Source organism: Peromyscus eremicus, chromosome 1 (genome assembly GCF_949786415.1).
Source record: "Peromyscus eremicus chromosome 1, PerEre_H2_v1, whole genome shotgun sequence".
In the NCBI taxonomy this organism is placed as follows: Eukaryota; Metazoa; Chordata; class Mammalia; order Rodentia; family Cricetidae; genus Peromyscus; species Peromyscus eremicus.
Genome location: NC_081416.1, coordinates 164568328 through 164582147, shown reverse-complemented (window position 1 = coordinate 164582147; position 13820 = coordinate 164568328). Strand labels below are relative to the sequence as shown.

General features: G+C 50.9%; 1 protein-coding gene across 1 annotated transcript; it reads right to left on the bottom strand.

The window, feature by feature from the left end:
* Window positions 1–2257: 2257 nt before the first annotated feature.
* Window positions 2258–10071, bottom strand: Timm50 (translocase of inner mitochondrial membrane 50). Its single transcript, XM_059253460.1, has 11 exons — window positions 9935–10071; window positions 8898–9048; window positions 8187–8218; window positions 7999–8020; window positions 5336–5394; window positions 5133–5252; window positions 4737–4841; window positions 4557–4655; window positions 3808–3964; window positions 3399–3505; window positions 2258–2734 (listed from the first exon to the last, which is right to left on the bottom strand). Exons 1-11 carry the CDS (start codon window positions 10040–10042, stop codon window positions 2633–2635), a joined length of 1062 nt encoding a protein of 353 aa, XP_059109443.1. The 5' UTR covers window positions 10043–10071; the 3' UTR covers window positions 2258–2632.
* Between the last annotated feature and the right edge of the window lie 3749 nt (window positions 10072–13820).

Genomic DNA, 13820 nt, shown 5'->3' with positions numbered 1-13820 from the left:
ATACACTGGCCAGTTCCCTCCATCCACAACCCATTCCACCCAGGACCCTATTTCTCACACCAAGCTTTGTCCCACCACTGCTCCTTTTTAGACACAGCCTCCAACTCAGGTGCAAAATCAAACATTCCTGAAAATAGTGAATCTTAGCCAGATGTGGCAGCATACACTTTTAATCACAGAACACTGGAGGCAAAGGCAAACTGTTCTCTGTGAGGTGGTATCCACTTGGTCTACATACCAAGCTCCAGGCCAGCAAGTTACACAGTGAAACCCTGTCTTAGGAGAAATAGAGGGAGGGGAATGTTCAGGACATGACGGGGCACTCCTCTGTACTGCCCAGTCCCCCAGGCTGGGAATTTTAGTGTTAATTATACTTCTCTGAGTCTTGCTACATGACCAGGCTTGCTTCAGACTTGTCAATTCTCCCACGTCTGAGTCTTAAGTGCTGAAATTACAGCCCTATGGCACTACACCAACCCTTCCCTCTGTGCTACCACCAAGGACATTTAAACAGTCTAGAGTGTAGAATCTAACCTGGCCCAGGGCTTCAAATTCGTGAAAGCATCATTATTATTTAAGTTGGGTCAATATTAGATGCTGGCTGGAACAGAGAGCTTGGATAACAAAATGGACACTTCACCCTACTTTAGACAAGAAGCTAAGACAGAAGTGCCTTGCCTAAGGGTTGTGTGGCCACTACATGAGGGCCTATCTATTTGGTAAGGACTATTATTGGTGGGCTGGAGAGGCTAAGCAGTAAGAACACTGGCTGCTCACCAAAGGGTCAGCACTCACAAGGCAGCTCACCACCTCAGGGAAGCCAGGGCCCCTTCTGGCCTCCAGGAGCACTCTTAAGTACATGGTGTGTGACAAAGCACTCATATAAGTAATATAAAAGGAACAATCATTGGGGCTAGACAGATCAATCAGCAGTCAAGAGCACACACTGCTCTTCCAGGTGACCTCAAATTCAGTTCCCAGCACCATGGTGGGCAGCTCACAACTGCTTGTGAAGTCCAGCTCCAAGGGACTGGATGCACACTTCTGGTCTCCACGGACACCTGTACTCATGTGTGCACCCACACACAAACACAATAAAAAAACCCCTGATGGTTTCTCTGTGTATCCCTGACCTGGAACTCAGAGATTTGCCTGCCTCTGCTTCCCAAGAGCTGGGATTAAAGGTGTGCACCACCATGGCCCAGCTCAAAAATAAATCTTAAAAAGAACTATTCGTTTGTAGATGCAGAAACTGACCTCCAGAGAGGCTAAGTAACTTGTCTAGAACCACAGGCAGCCTAGAAATGAAAGACCTTGGATTTGAACCCAGAACTGGAACTCACATGCTTAAACACCACATAGCTAGTTCAAAGCAGAAGCTAGTGGACACACATGGTTGTTAAAATAAAGAGGCTAGGGGTGCGGTTCAGTGGGTAGAGTGCTCAGCATGGAGTGGACTGGTCCCCAGAAACACATCAACTGGGCATGGTGGTATACATCTTGGCACTCAGGAGGTGGAGGGGAGATCAGCAGTTCAAGGTCATCCTTTGCTACATAGCCACTCCAAAACTACATATGACTCTGCTTCAACCCACCAAAATCCCACAAAAGAAAACAAAAACCAGAACAGCTCAGTAGGGTACAACTTGCCACTCAGTAATGATGGAGTTCCACCTCCAAGACCCCCACGGTAGAACAGATTCCCAAGTTGTCTTCTGCCTTCACACACACACACACACACACACACACACACACACACACACACACACACAAGACCTGGACTGGGACAGGGCTCACTGGTAGAATGCCTGCTTGGCACATCTCAGGCTTTACGTTCCATCCCTAGTACCACTGAGATAATAACGAAACTAGAGAAATCCAATGGGTTTTTTGTTTTGTTTTTTAAAATCCTGATTTCTAGCAGGGAACAGTGGCACATGCCTCCAGTCCCAGCTATTCAGGACGACTACTTAAGCCTAGAAATTCCAGGCTAGCCTGAGCTATGTAATAACAACCAGTATCCAAAAGAAGAAAAAAGGGGGGCACAGTGGCGCACACCTTTAATCCCAGCACTTGGCAGCAGAGGCCGGCCGATCTCTGAGATCAACGCCAGCCAGGTCTACACAGTGCGACCTTGTCTTAAAAAACAAAAAAGTAACCCTGATTTCTGGCTTCTATGAGATGTGGATGATCAAACAGCTCCAGGTCCACCCTCCCAGGAGCCACATGCAGCAGCTAAGCCGAGCAGCGCTTGAGCTGGTTTTGGCTCTCCAGAGGCCACACTTCTCTTTATTTCCATAGCACATAAGGAATCCGGAGCCAAAGAGAGAGATGCTTTGCTTTGCAGCTCATACAGTAAGTGGGAAGACATGGCGCAGCAGAAACCCAGACTTTCAGCTTCTCAGGCTGGCACGAGCCCCGATCCAACAAGGCACTCACTGTGCCTGGTGGTGCTCAGTCACTGTGGATGATGACCGAGTCCCGGACCTCACCCCAACGCCCCATCTGGACTCTCTGGACACAGGCATTGTGGCATCTGGGATGCGCTTTATTGGACATGTGGCCGTCCAAGCCTTGCTCTGTGAGGATTGGGGCCTGGGGCCCAGACACCAAGTCTGAGGAGGCCTAGCAGTCAGGGCTGCTTGGAGCGAGGCCACAGGCGACTGGTGAGCGAGCCAAAGAAGAGGCTCTGCTTGCTGGACTTGGAGAGCTCGGCCAGGCGCTGCTGCTCCTCCTGGGGGTGGGGGAGAGAAAGAGACAGGCGTCAGCATGACATAGAAGCCCTGCCTTCCTTTGGATGTGGGCCCAGAAGAGAACACTAGTCCACACGGGAGGACCCAGACCCTGGCAAGAGCACCTCCGAGCCCCAGGGGTGCAGGACTAGCATGCAAGAGGCACTCTTCTCTCCCTAGCACAGTGAAAAACAATTAAAAGTCAATACTGTCTGGTACAGTGAAAACAACACCTGTAAACCCAGCATTCAGAAGACTGAGTCAGGAGGATTGAGAGTTTAAGGCCAGCCTGAACTATATATGAGATATTGTCTCAAAAACAAAACCAACAAAACACTCTTCCCCCAGACTCTGAAGCCAAGCATCCACATAGCTCTGTAGACAAGCTCTAAACCTACAGCCCCCCAAGAAAGGCCCCAGAAGCACCCAAGGCCTTGGAGGACTTACCTCACACGCTGACTATTTCCTGTCTCCTGCTTCTAGCCCAGGCTGTCAAATCATTAGCACAGCCCTGCGAGGCAGGCTGTGTGAGAGCCCCGGACAGAGGCTGAGGTCAAGGAAGACAGCGCTCAGGCTCACGCAGACACCCAGCAGACAGAGGCAGCTGTCCAGGACACCCACCTCTTCTGGGAGCCTCAGAAGTGACCAGCGGGGACTGGAGCTAACCTGCTCAAGCCGGCTCTGGCGTTGTTTGAACGCCTCCAGCGGGTCATCTTCCAGGGCGTAGTGCTCCAGCACAGTCCGGACGTCCTCCACCTGGTTCAGGGCGATGGCTGTAGCACAAGAGGAAGAGGCGCTGGTTAGTCAGGCCTCAGCAGGACCCAGAGAAGGGTCAGCATGCCCGGGGACGCTGTCAGTGTGGTCCCATGCTCTGAGAGGGCTGCTCCAAACATGCCCAAATAGCCCCTAAGAGGAATGTCTGGGCATTCCAGAAAGGTCCAGAAGACTCCAGGATACTGAGAGGTCCCCTGTACCCTGATCGCTCAGTTTGACACTAATGACAAGGCAGAATCAAGTGTCTGCCATTGTCTTCAGGGTCAAGGGCTCTGGACCAGACACCAGGGGTCAGTCTCACTCTTGAGGAAGGCAGACAGGTCCAGCAAGGCCCGGTCATCGGAGTTGCCGTCCCAGGGCCGCAGGGCGACACCGTTGTAGGGCTGTAGCCGGAAAGCTTCTTTCTTGCAATCCACGACTACTACTCGGGCTGGGTCCCGATTCAGACATGAAATGTCCTGGAAGTAGGTGTTACGGATCAGGAATCATCAGTGTCCCTCCCTGCTGATCGCAGTGGGGACAGACACAGCATCATACACTTGGGGTGGTCCTGGCTTGCAGAGTCTCCTGAATACAGGCCATGGAGGGTGACCTTAGGCTTCTGGGAAACTGGGGAGCTGGTCACATGAACACCTAAGCCAGGGGTCTCTGAGAGAACTTGGCCTCTGGTGGGTTCAATGTCTACCCCAAGTCTGTGACAGGCTACAAACCCAGGAATTACAGAGAGGCCCTTGTCAAAGCCTGAGTTTTCTGTGCAATGACATAAACCCTTGAGTCACCAAGATACAGGGGAGAACCTAACAACACAGTTAACAGGGGCCCGGTCAACGTGTCTAGATGCATGGCTGGCCAAAGGAACACATTCTATGACAGTCCCAAGCACAGCCTCTCAGAAGCCATTTATAGCTCCAAAAACAAAGTCTATGCCCCAAGCCCTCACCCAAGCTAGGGGCAAGCACTGACATCAGAAGGAGCAGGGCCCCCTTTCTCTTGGCAGCATAAGCACCCTCAAATCTACCCCAGAGGCCCACCGTGACCCCCACATGGCACCTTCACATGGTGTCCCTCCATGTATCTGGTGGCGTCCCGGAACAGACGGTAAGAGATGAAGCCGTGGGGATCCACACTATCAATGAGTGGAAATGCAGTCTGCAAGGATGGAGGGTAGGTGAGGCTGGATCCCAGCCTCCCGCATCTCACCCACCTGTCACTTCTGGCTCAGAGCCTCACCATGCCAGTCTCTGACGTGAAGATGACGATTTCATACAGAGGGGCAAGCTGTTGGAACAAGGTCTCGATGCCTGGACGCTTCTTAAACCTCCAGCCGGTGGCCAGCTGCAGACAGTGAGGACAGGGGAGCATTGAGACCAGAAAGCCTGAAGGGTCAGGACCCAGCCTGAGGGTCCCTGAGCAGGCTTCTGTTTGCTCCTGGGGGTTTGGGAGTACGTGGCTGGGCCTCATTCATGTGGCACATCTACTCTGAGCCAAGGTCGACTCTGACAACCTCACATAGGTACCGAAGGACGGAAAGGCAGTAGGGGACATACAGTAGAGTGAGGCGAACCCCACCACTCCTGACCCATCCTCCCAAGTAGACCCCAACCCACTGCCTTCCGCAGGACACACCGACCACTCCGGGTGCAGGAGGACCCCGGTGAGCTCCAGGACCAGTGTATAGGGTGGCTGGTAGTAGGGTTCCCGCAGAGGGTCTGGGAGAAGGCAGGGGCTGGTGGGCTCGATGATCATCTGCAGAACAGGACAGACGGCTCACACTCAGGAACAGAGCTGGGCAGGGGGATGAGGACTGAGCCCAGCACCCACCTACTCACCTGTCTGTAATCTTTGAAATATTTGTATGTCCGGCGCAACTGCTGAACCAGAATTGGATCTAGAACACCAGGCACAAAGGGATTCCAAAGTAAGTCACTGCTCCACCTCCCGAGCAGATCAGTTTATTTTTATTATTTCTTTACTTGCAGAACAAACAGATTTCTTAAGGAAAAGCAGGAAAGAACTCACAAGAGTGGGACAGTTTTTAGGGGAAGAATACCTATTTTACTGGTTTGTTTTTTTAGATAAGGTTTCTTGTGGCCAAGGTTTGTCTTGGACTCCTGATGCCCCTGCCAAGTCTTCACACACACCTGCTGTGTCTAGTGTAGAAGCAGCGAATATAACAGCGAAGACAAAGACACGCTTGCCCCTGCCTACTGTACTGTGAACACTTCTATCTCCACACCATGGCAGGTACAAAACAGAATGTTTAGACAGCAATCCACTTAAAAGCCACAAAGCCCCCCTGTGCAGGCATGTGTGTTGCTCTTGTTTTGGAGGACGCTGAAAAAAAAATTTTTTTAACATTGATTTGCATGTGCACATGGTCTCAATTTGTAGCCCTGGCTGGCCTGGAACTCATTATGTAAACCAGGCTGGTCTTCAACTTATAGAGATCATCCTGCCTCCATCTCCCAAGTGCTAGGATTAAAGCTGTGCCTAGCTTCATGGAGATATTTTTTTTTGTTTTATTTTGTTTTACAAGACAGGGTTTCTCTGTGTAGCCCTGGCTGTCCTGGAACTCAACTCTACACCAGGCTGTCCTTGAGCTCAAGAGATCCACCTGCCTCTACCTACCGAGTGCTGGGGTTAAAGGTGTACGCCACCACTGCTGGCCATGAGATATTTTTAATGGTCATAATCTAGCATCTATGAGCAGATGCCCAGAACACTGTTAAAGCATCCCACCACGCACAGGACAGACTCCCTGCAACCAAGAACTACCTGGTCCCAAGTGGGAACAAGGCTGGTTTGCAGTAGCACAGGCCTGTTATCCCAGCTGCTTGGAAGGTTAAGGCAGGAGAATTTACAAGTTCAGGGGCACCAGGACTATATAGTGAGCTTAAAGTCAGAACAGGCAATTTTGTAAGACCCTGTCCTGAAACAAAAACAAAAACAAAAACAAAAAGACATTAAGGGGCGGGGGAGTAGAGTGGGCTGCAGAGATGGCCCAGCAGTTAGGAGTCTGCACCGCTCTTGTGGTACACCTGAGTTGGGACCCTGGCACCACCACAAGAGGACGATAAACACCTGTCACTCCAGCTCCAAGGGCTGCACAGCTTGTTTAGCATTTGAGGACACTCGCACTCATGTGCACACCCCGCACAGACACATATACATACACATAACTTAAAACCGTGCTGGGGATGCAGACGAGTGGGAGAGCCCTTGCCCAGCACCAGTCCTCCACCCCCAGCACCTATCATCCTAACAGGTATCAACCATCAGCGTCAAAAGAGACAAGGGGAAAAACTCTCGGCTAAGTGAACACGTGACTTCAATGGAAAAACGGAAATACCTTAATGTGGCATTTCTTTTTTCTTTTTCTTTTTTCTTTTTTTTTGGTTTTTCGAGACAGGGTTTCTCTGTGTAGCTTTTGGTGCTGTCCTGGATCTTGCTCTGTAGACCAGGCTGGCCTCGAACTCACAGAGACCTGCCTGGCTCTGCCTCCCCAGTGCTGAGATTAAAGGCTTGCGCCACCCGCCGCCCGGCTCTTAATGTGGCATTTCTAATCTAACTCTGTCTTAGATTAGCCTGCCTCTTAAAGTCTCAATGTTGAAGCCAGTTTAAACCAGTAAACACACTTTACAGTAAACCATGACTACCTGTGCAATTTAAGTAATTTGTTTAAACCAGTGGGGAGCAGGGGATGGTGGTGCATGCTCTCAATCCCAGCACTTGGAGACAAGTGGATCTGAGTGAGTTTGAGGCCAGCCTGGTCTACATAGTGAGTTCCAGGACAAGCAGAGGTACATAGAGAAACCCTGTCTCAAAAACAAATAAATAAGAAAACAAAACAAAAAGCCCAGAGGACTTGACGTCTGTCCAGTTAAAAGAGCAGACTCCCTCACCTGGCTGGTGTAAACCAGTGAAACAATCACTGCTCGTACCCACGGTCTGCACACCTCCCCCCACACGGGGGGGCTCTCCGGACCCACCAACTTCCCTTTCTCTCAGGAAGGGTTAGCTGAAATTCACAACTGCTCTACTATCTCATCTATCAGAAGTTCCTCACCAAACTCTGGTGAACCTGGAGTGTGTTTGGAGATTGGGGGTGGGGGTGGAGGGAACGGGACAGACACTGAGAGCCATTGTTTTAGAAATGAGGCATGAGGTGGGGTAGGGACGGGGATTTTAAAACAAAAACAAAAACGAGGCTGCCATAAGAGGTCAGGGGCCACAGAGGCTCAGATCTAAGGCCCAGGAAGCCTTGTGTCTGGGAGGGATCGCCGGGGCTCCCTGCCCCCATCTGTTCCTGACCATCTGCTCCAGGGCTGAGGGGCTTTTGTTATGTCCTTCTCCCAAGCCATCCGATTGTTGCACCTCCATGGAAGAAGGAGGCGTTGGGGTACAGGATGGAGGAGCAGCACTCTACACAGACAGAACAAAATAGCAGAGATGGGGACACCAGGGAACCTCAACCCTGTGTTTAGTCACTCACCGTTGTCAAATTCATCAGGGATCTGGAAGAGAAAAGGAAAGGTTTGGAATGGCACAGGGAGGAGCCCAGTGCATCCACCCAAGGAGCTCCAAGCTGAGTAGGCAAAGGTCCCAGGGAGGGAGGGAAAGGAGCCCACCCGCACCCTTACAGAGCAGACTCCTAGCACCTCTGTGTCTTATGCCCCTCACCTTGGTACCATTCTCATCCACAGGGTTGTTTCCTGCAAGGGAGACAGAGACAAATGAAAGAAACTGGAGTCTAGTCTGCTGGCTCTGGAAGGTGTAGGAGAATGAGGGGTTTGGACCCCCACACAGAGGAATATTGCTAGAGGCACAGTTTCTGGATTAAGGGAGGAACAGGCTAGGGGCCAGGATTCCAAGATATTTAAGAGAAAGTGGGTTAGCCGGGCATGGTGGTGCACGCCTTTGATCCCAGCACTCGGGAGGCAGAGGCAGGTGATCTTTGTGGCCTGGTCTACAAAGTGAGTTCCAGGACTGCCAGGGCTGTTACACAGAGAAACCCTGTCTAAAAAGAGAGAGAGAGAGAGAGAGAGAGAGAGAGAGAGAGAGAGAGAGAGAGAGAGAGAAAGTGGTCTGAGGCTGTGAAGGGGAAGAATACGCTTTTGCTGCTGAGGGGAGACATTAGACATAGCTCTGGGCACTGGGCCACCCCCATTCTTCCCATTGTCCCCTTAGTTCCTGAACTCAGGTACAGGAACCAACTAGAGGACAGAACTTTAAGTACAAAGGGTAGAGGGGAACTTCTTGAGTTCCTAGGTGAGTATCCTAGTTGATGGCCCTATTGAGGGAGGAGCCAGGGAATGAACATGGTTTGAGGAAAGAAGGGGAGGTCTCACAGTGGAACTCTGGGGGCCAGCAAGCCAGGGGTATGTCTCTCACCAAAAATATAGACGATGCTGACAGTCCCACCGGCCCCAAGCAAGCCAGCAAGCCAGAGTGCAACTTTTTTGGCATAGCTGGGACCTTCTGAGCCTGGCTGATGCTGTGGCCCATGGGCCTTCGGGGCCCCTCGGCTGGCGATCTCAGCAACCTGAGTGGAGGGGAAGGAGGTGAGGTCAGCTAAGAGAAAAACAGCAGGATACTCTGACCTCTAATTCGGTCTAAGTAGACTCAAGATCGAAGGCCGGGAAGTGGACATACACAGAGCCCCAGAAAAACTGTGTCCTTGGAGAGATAAGTTGACAGATCGGTCCCCTCAGAGGGTCAAAACTAAACTGTCTAGAGGATCACAGAGGTTCAAGAGCTGACAGGCAGGACTGCCCAAGATCCTGCACGCAACAGGAATGCCGAGTCTGGAGCCAGGAAGAGTAGGGCAGGGAGAATAAGGGATGAGGGGGGGGGGCAAAACTAAAGGGGCAGAGGACATACAAGGGACAGAAGGAACAGTTAAGGCATCGGACACCCAGGGCCCAAGATGGAGGGGTATGAAAGGGAAGAAGGGAGGGGCGAGGCGATGCGGTATCTTGTCTGGGACTTCGGGAACGGAAAGTGATGGCTCTGGAGGTCAGAGTGACGGGGTCGAAACAGAAGGCAAGCTGGCTCCCTCCAGTCTCCCTCGCTCACCACCACCGATGCGAATGAAATGTCCCCAAGGCCAGCCTGGGACCCTGGCGTCCCGGACCCCTCCCCGTCGAGTGTCACCTGAGTGCTCGCTCACTGACACCGGGAACAGGTGACCTCTCCCGGCACCCACGTGGCTAAGGCATGGGCTCCAGAGGATGCACTTGGGACCACCATACAGCAGCCCCGGGGGAGCAGCCGTGGTCCACACGGGAGGCACGGGAGCATCCCCAAACGCGGGCTCCGTCCCATTCAGCACCCTGAGGCGCTGTATTCCAGACTCGCCGAGCTGCGGCCATACGGTCAAAACTTAGGGAGGAGCCCCGAAACGGGTCGCCGATCCCGGGGCCGCTCACCTGCTCTGAGGTGCGGGGAGGCGGCGGCGCTATCCGCGCGCACAGTCCCCGCGCGCCGACCCGGAACCCGCTCCGCAAGCGCGAGAACAGCGCCGCCGAGGCCGCCATCTTGCGCTGACGCCGCGCGGCCCCGCCCACTCGCTCGCTCGCTCCCGCCCCGGGCGGGGACTGCGACCAATGGGACCGCTGAAGTAGGGCGCGTAGACGGGAACCCGAGAGGGACAAAAAGGTGTGGGCGGAGTTCCTTGGCTGTGCTCTTAGTTGACTGTGCTTCCGACAGTCCCGGAGCGCTGAATCCGGTCACCTGCCACCACGCCCCCTGGTGCCCTAAGGATGGCCACCATCCAGTCGTTCGGAAATAAGCGTTCACCTCTCAGAGATGGACAGAGGCCCAAAAAGCGAGCTGAACTGGCAGCCCTCACTTTTTTTTCACGTGGATCGGGAGGCTGAACCGGTCCTCTCTCGGGTCTTCAGATCCCTTTTTACCCCTTCCACCATGAGTTTCTAGAAAGGACTGGAGATCCTGCCACTCGTTTGGATTCATTTACCTAAAGGAACAGTGCGTGCTGACTGGTCGAGGCTTGAGAGTGAATAAGAAATCAGGTACAGGAAGCTACCATGAATGTTCCCCAAGTTGTTTTTAATGAGTAAAAGTCAGAGTTTTACATTTAAACTGTAAAAAAAAAACAACGTACTAACTAAAATACATAATAGTAAAAAAACGAAGTCGGGCAAAGGAAAGGTACACAGAATGAAATGGTTATTTCTTGGGTGGAAAGAAATGGATTGGGGTTCTGCTAAATTACATGCGTGTTTTTAGTGTGTGCACCCTTGTGCCACAGGGCGTAGAGAATGGAAGACACTTTCAAGAGTCGGCCGGAAAGATGGCTCAGAAGATAAGAGTACAGAAGTTAAGCAGCAGTACTGACTGCTCTTCCAGAGGTCCTGAGTTCAGATCCTGACAACCACATGGTGGCTCACAACCATCTGTAATGAGATCTGGTGCCCTCTTCTGGCAGGCAGGGATACAGGCAGAAAGAACATTGTATACATAATAAATAAATCTTTAAAAAAAAATTTTAAAAGTCAGTTTTCTCCTTCCACCATGAGGGTCCGGGAATCAAACTTAGGTCATTTGAACCTAGGCTGTCTCCCTCATCTGAAGTCAGTGGTTACGACACTGTCTTCATACTGTACTTTTTTTTTTTAAAGGAAGATTTCTTTTTAAAGATTTATTTATTTATTTTGTATACAGCATGTATGACCAGAAAAGGGCACCAGATCTCATTACAGATGGTTGTGAGCCACCATGTGGTCGCTGGGAATTGAACTCAGGACCTCTGGAAGAGCAGTCAGTGCTCTTAACCTCTGAGCCATCTCTCCAGCCCTTCATACTGTACTTAACATACTGTAACTAGGTGGAAGGGACATAGGTCTCCATGATGTATCTGAATTTTTAAAATTAATTTAATTTTGAGACAGGATCTATGTAGTCCTGCCTAGCCTGGAACCATGTAGACCAGGCTGACTAGAACTCACAGAGATCCACCTGCCTCTAACTACCCTAGTGCTGGGATTAAAGGTGTATGGGCCACCTGCCTGGTTGGGGTGGTCAGACAACTTGCTGGAGTCTCTCTTTCCACTATAGGAGTCCATCACTTGGACTTCCTGTAGCTCAGGCTGACCTATACAGCTGAGAAAGACCTTAAACTGATCCTCCTGTTTCCTTCTCCAAAATGCTGGGATTAGGAAGCATGTGCTACCATATACCCTGCCCAATGGCATGTCTTTAATACCTGAAATACTTTACAATATGCTTCCATTTGTGAAGACTTGGGCCTATCACATATGGAAAAGAACAAGGTACACAGCCTGATTCTCTTAGGGCTCTCATTCCTGTCTGAGTTATCAGGCTTGCTGAAGCAATCCTGGTTCGCTGCTCTCAGCATTCAAGATAAGACTGTGGGGCTGGAGACAGCTCAGTGGTAGAGTGCTGGCTTAGAATCCCCTAAGGAGGCTGGGAACACGACTGCAGCACAGGAGGAATGGAGTCCCAGGAACACTGCTTGACCTTCATTTAGCCCCAAGATGTAATTTGTCAGCCATATGGCAAGGTGTTCTAAAGAAATCACAAAACTCATTTAAATTACATATCCAATATAAGTTAATATTGTTTCAGCTCTTCCATTAAACTCTGGCTGTCCTTCAAATGCCTCTGGCACAAATTCCCTTAATATTAAGACCACATTCCATCTCCGGACTCCACCCAGTTGGACTTCATGGGGGATCAACCTCAGGTCTGACATACCCTGTCTCCTGACCAATTTTTGAGTTTTTATTTACTTAGAGGATGTCCCAGCACGCATGTGGAGGTCAGAGGAGTCATGCAGGTGTCAGTCCTCTCCTTTCATCACGTGGCTTCTCAAGATTGAGCTCAGGCCACCATGCTTGGTAGCAAAGTCCTTTTACCATCTGAGCCATCTGGCTGGCTCTGGTTATACTATCTTGACTCTCAATTGGTGGCTGTTCTGGTTGAGGCAACCCATTACTAGAGTCTCAGCAAACACAGGCTCCAGCAGCCAGAAAGATTCTTCTCTAGATCTAGATCTTGACTTGTCCCCTCGAAATTCACAGGGCTCCACCATAAGTCAGGTATGTTCTGAGCAGTCCAAACTCCATTCTTTTTTTTTTTTTTTTTCTTTTTGGTTTTTTGAGACAGGGTTTCTCTGTGTAGCTTTGGAGCCTGTCCTGGAACTCACTTTGGTAGCCCAGGTTGGCCTCGAACTCACAGAGATCCACCTGGCTCTGCCTCCTGAGTGCTGGGATTAAAGGCGTGCGCCACCACCGCCCGGCCCAAACTCCATTCTTAATGAGATTATTTTTCCATACTGGTGTTAAACCCATGGCATCACACCTGCTGTGTGAGCACTCCTCACTGAGCTGCGTCCCAGCTGAGTTATCTTCCAGTCCAGCGTCGTTGTCTCCTACCGCCCGCCAGGGTCTTACTACATGGTCTTACTCTGGCTGTCTAGGAACTCAAACTATGTAGAGCAGGATGGCCTCGAAATCACAGAGATTTGCCTCCCGAGTGCTGGGATCAAAGATGTGCGCAACGCCGGGCGGTGGTGGCACACGCCTTTAATCCCAGCACTCGGGAGGCAGAGCCAGGCGGATCTCTGTGAGTTCGAGGCCAGCCTGGGCTACCAAGTGAGTTCCAGGAAAGGCACAAAGCTACACAGAGAAACCCTGTCTTGAAAAACCAAAAAAAAAACAAAAACAAAAAAAAAAACAAAGATGTGCGCACCACCATGCCCCGCTCTTTTACTTTGTGAGACAGGGTCCTACTAAGGCAGTAGTTCTCAACCTTCCTAATGCTGTGATACTTCAACACAGTTCATGTTGTGGTGACCCCCAACCATAAAGTTATTTTCATTGTTACTTCATAACTGTAATTTTGTTAGTTATGAATCATAATGTAAATATCCGATATGCAGGCTATCTGGTATGTGACCCCTGTGAATGGGTTGTTCCACTCCCTTCCCAAAAGGGTCAGGACCACAGGTTGAAACAGCTACACGAAGGGGACCTGCTGTCCTTAATGGGACCTTTGCCCAAATAGGCCATGACTTTGTGACCCGCCTCCCCCAGTCTTCTGAGTAGCTTGGATGACAGGCCCAGCTCTAATCCTCTTTCTCCTGTCCTCTACATCCTCTCAAGAGCCCTTTGGAGTCCGAGAGCCATTATTTTCTCGATGGGGAAACAGACTTAGAATCCAGTTATTTGCCCCAATTTAATAACAACACTTAAACAAGACAACCCTTCCCACCAACACACACACACACTCACACACATACACACACACACACACACACACACACACACACAC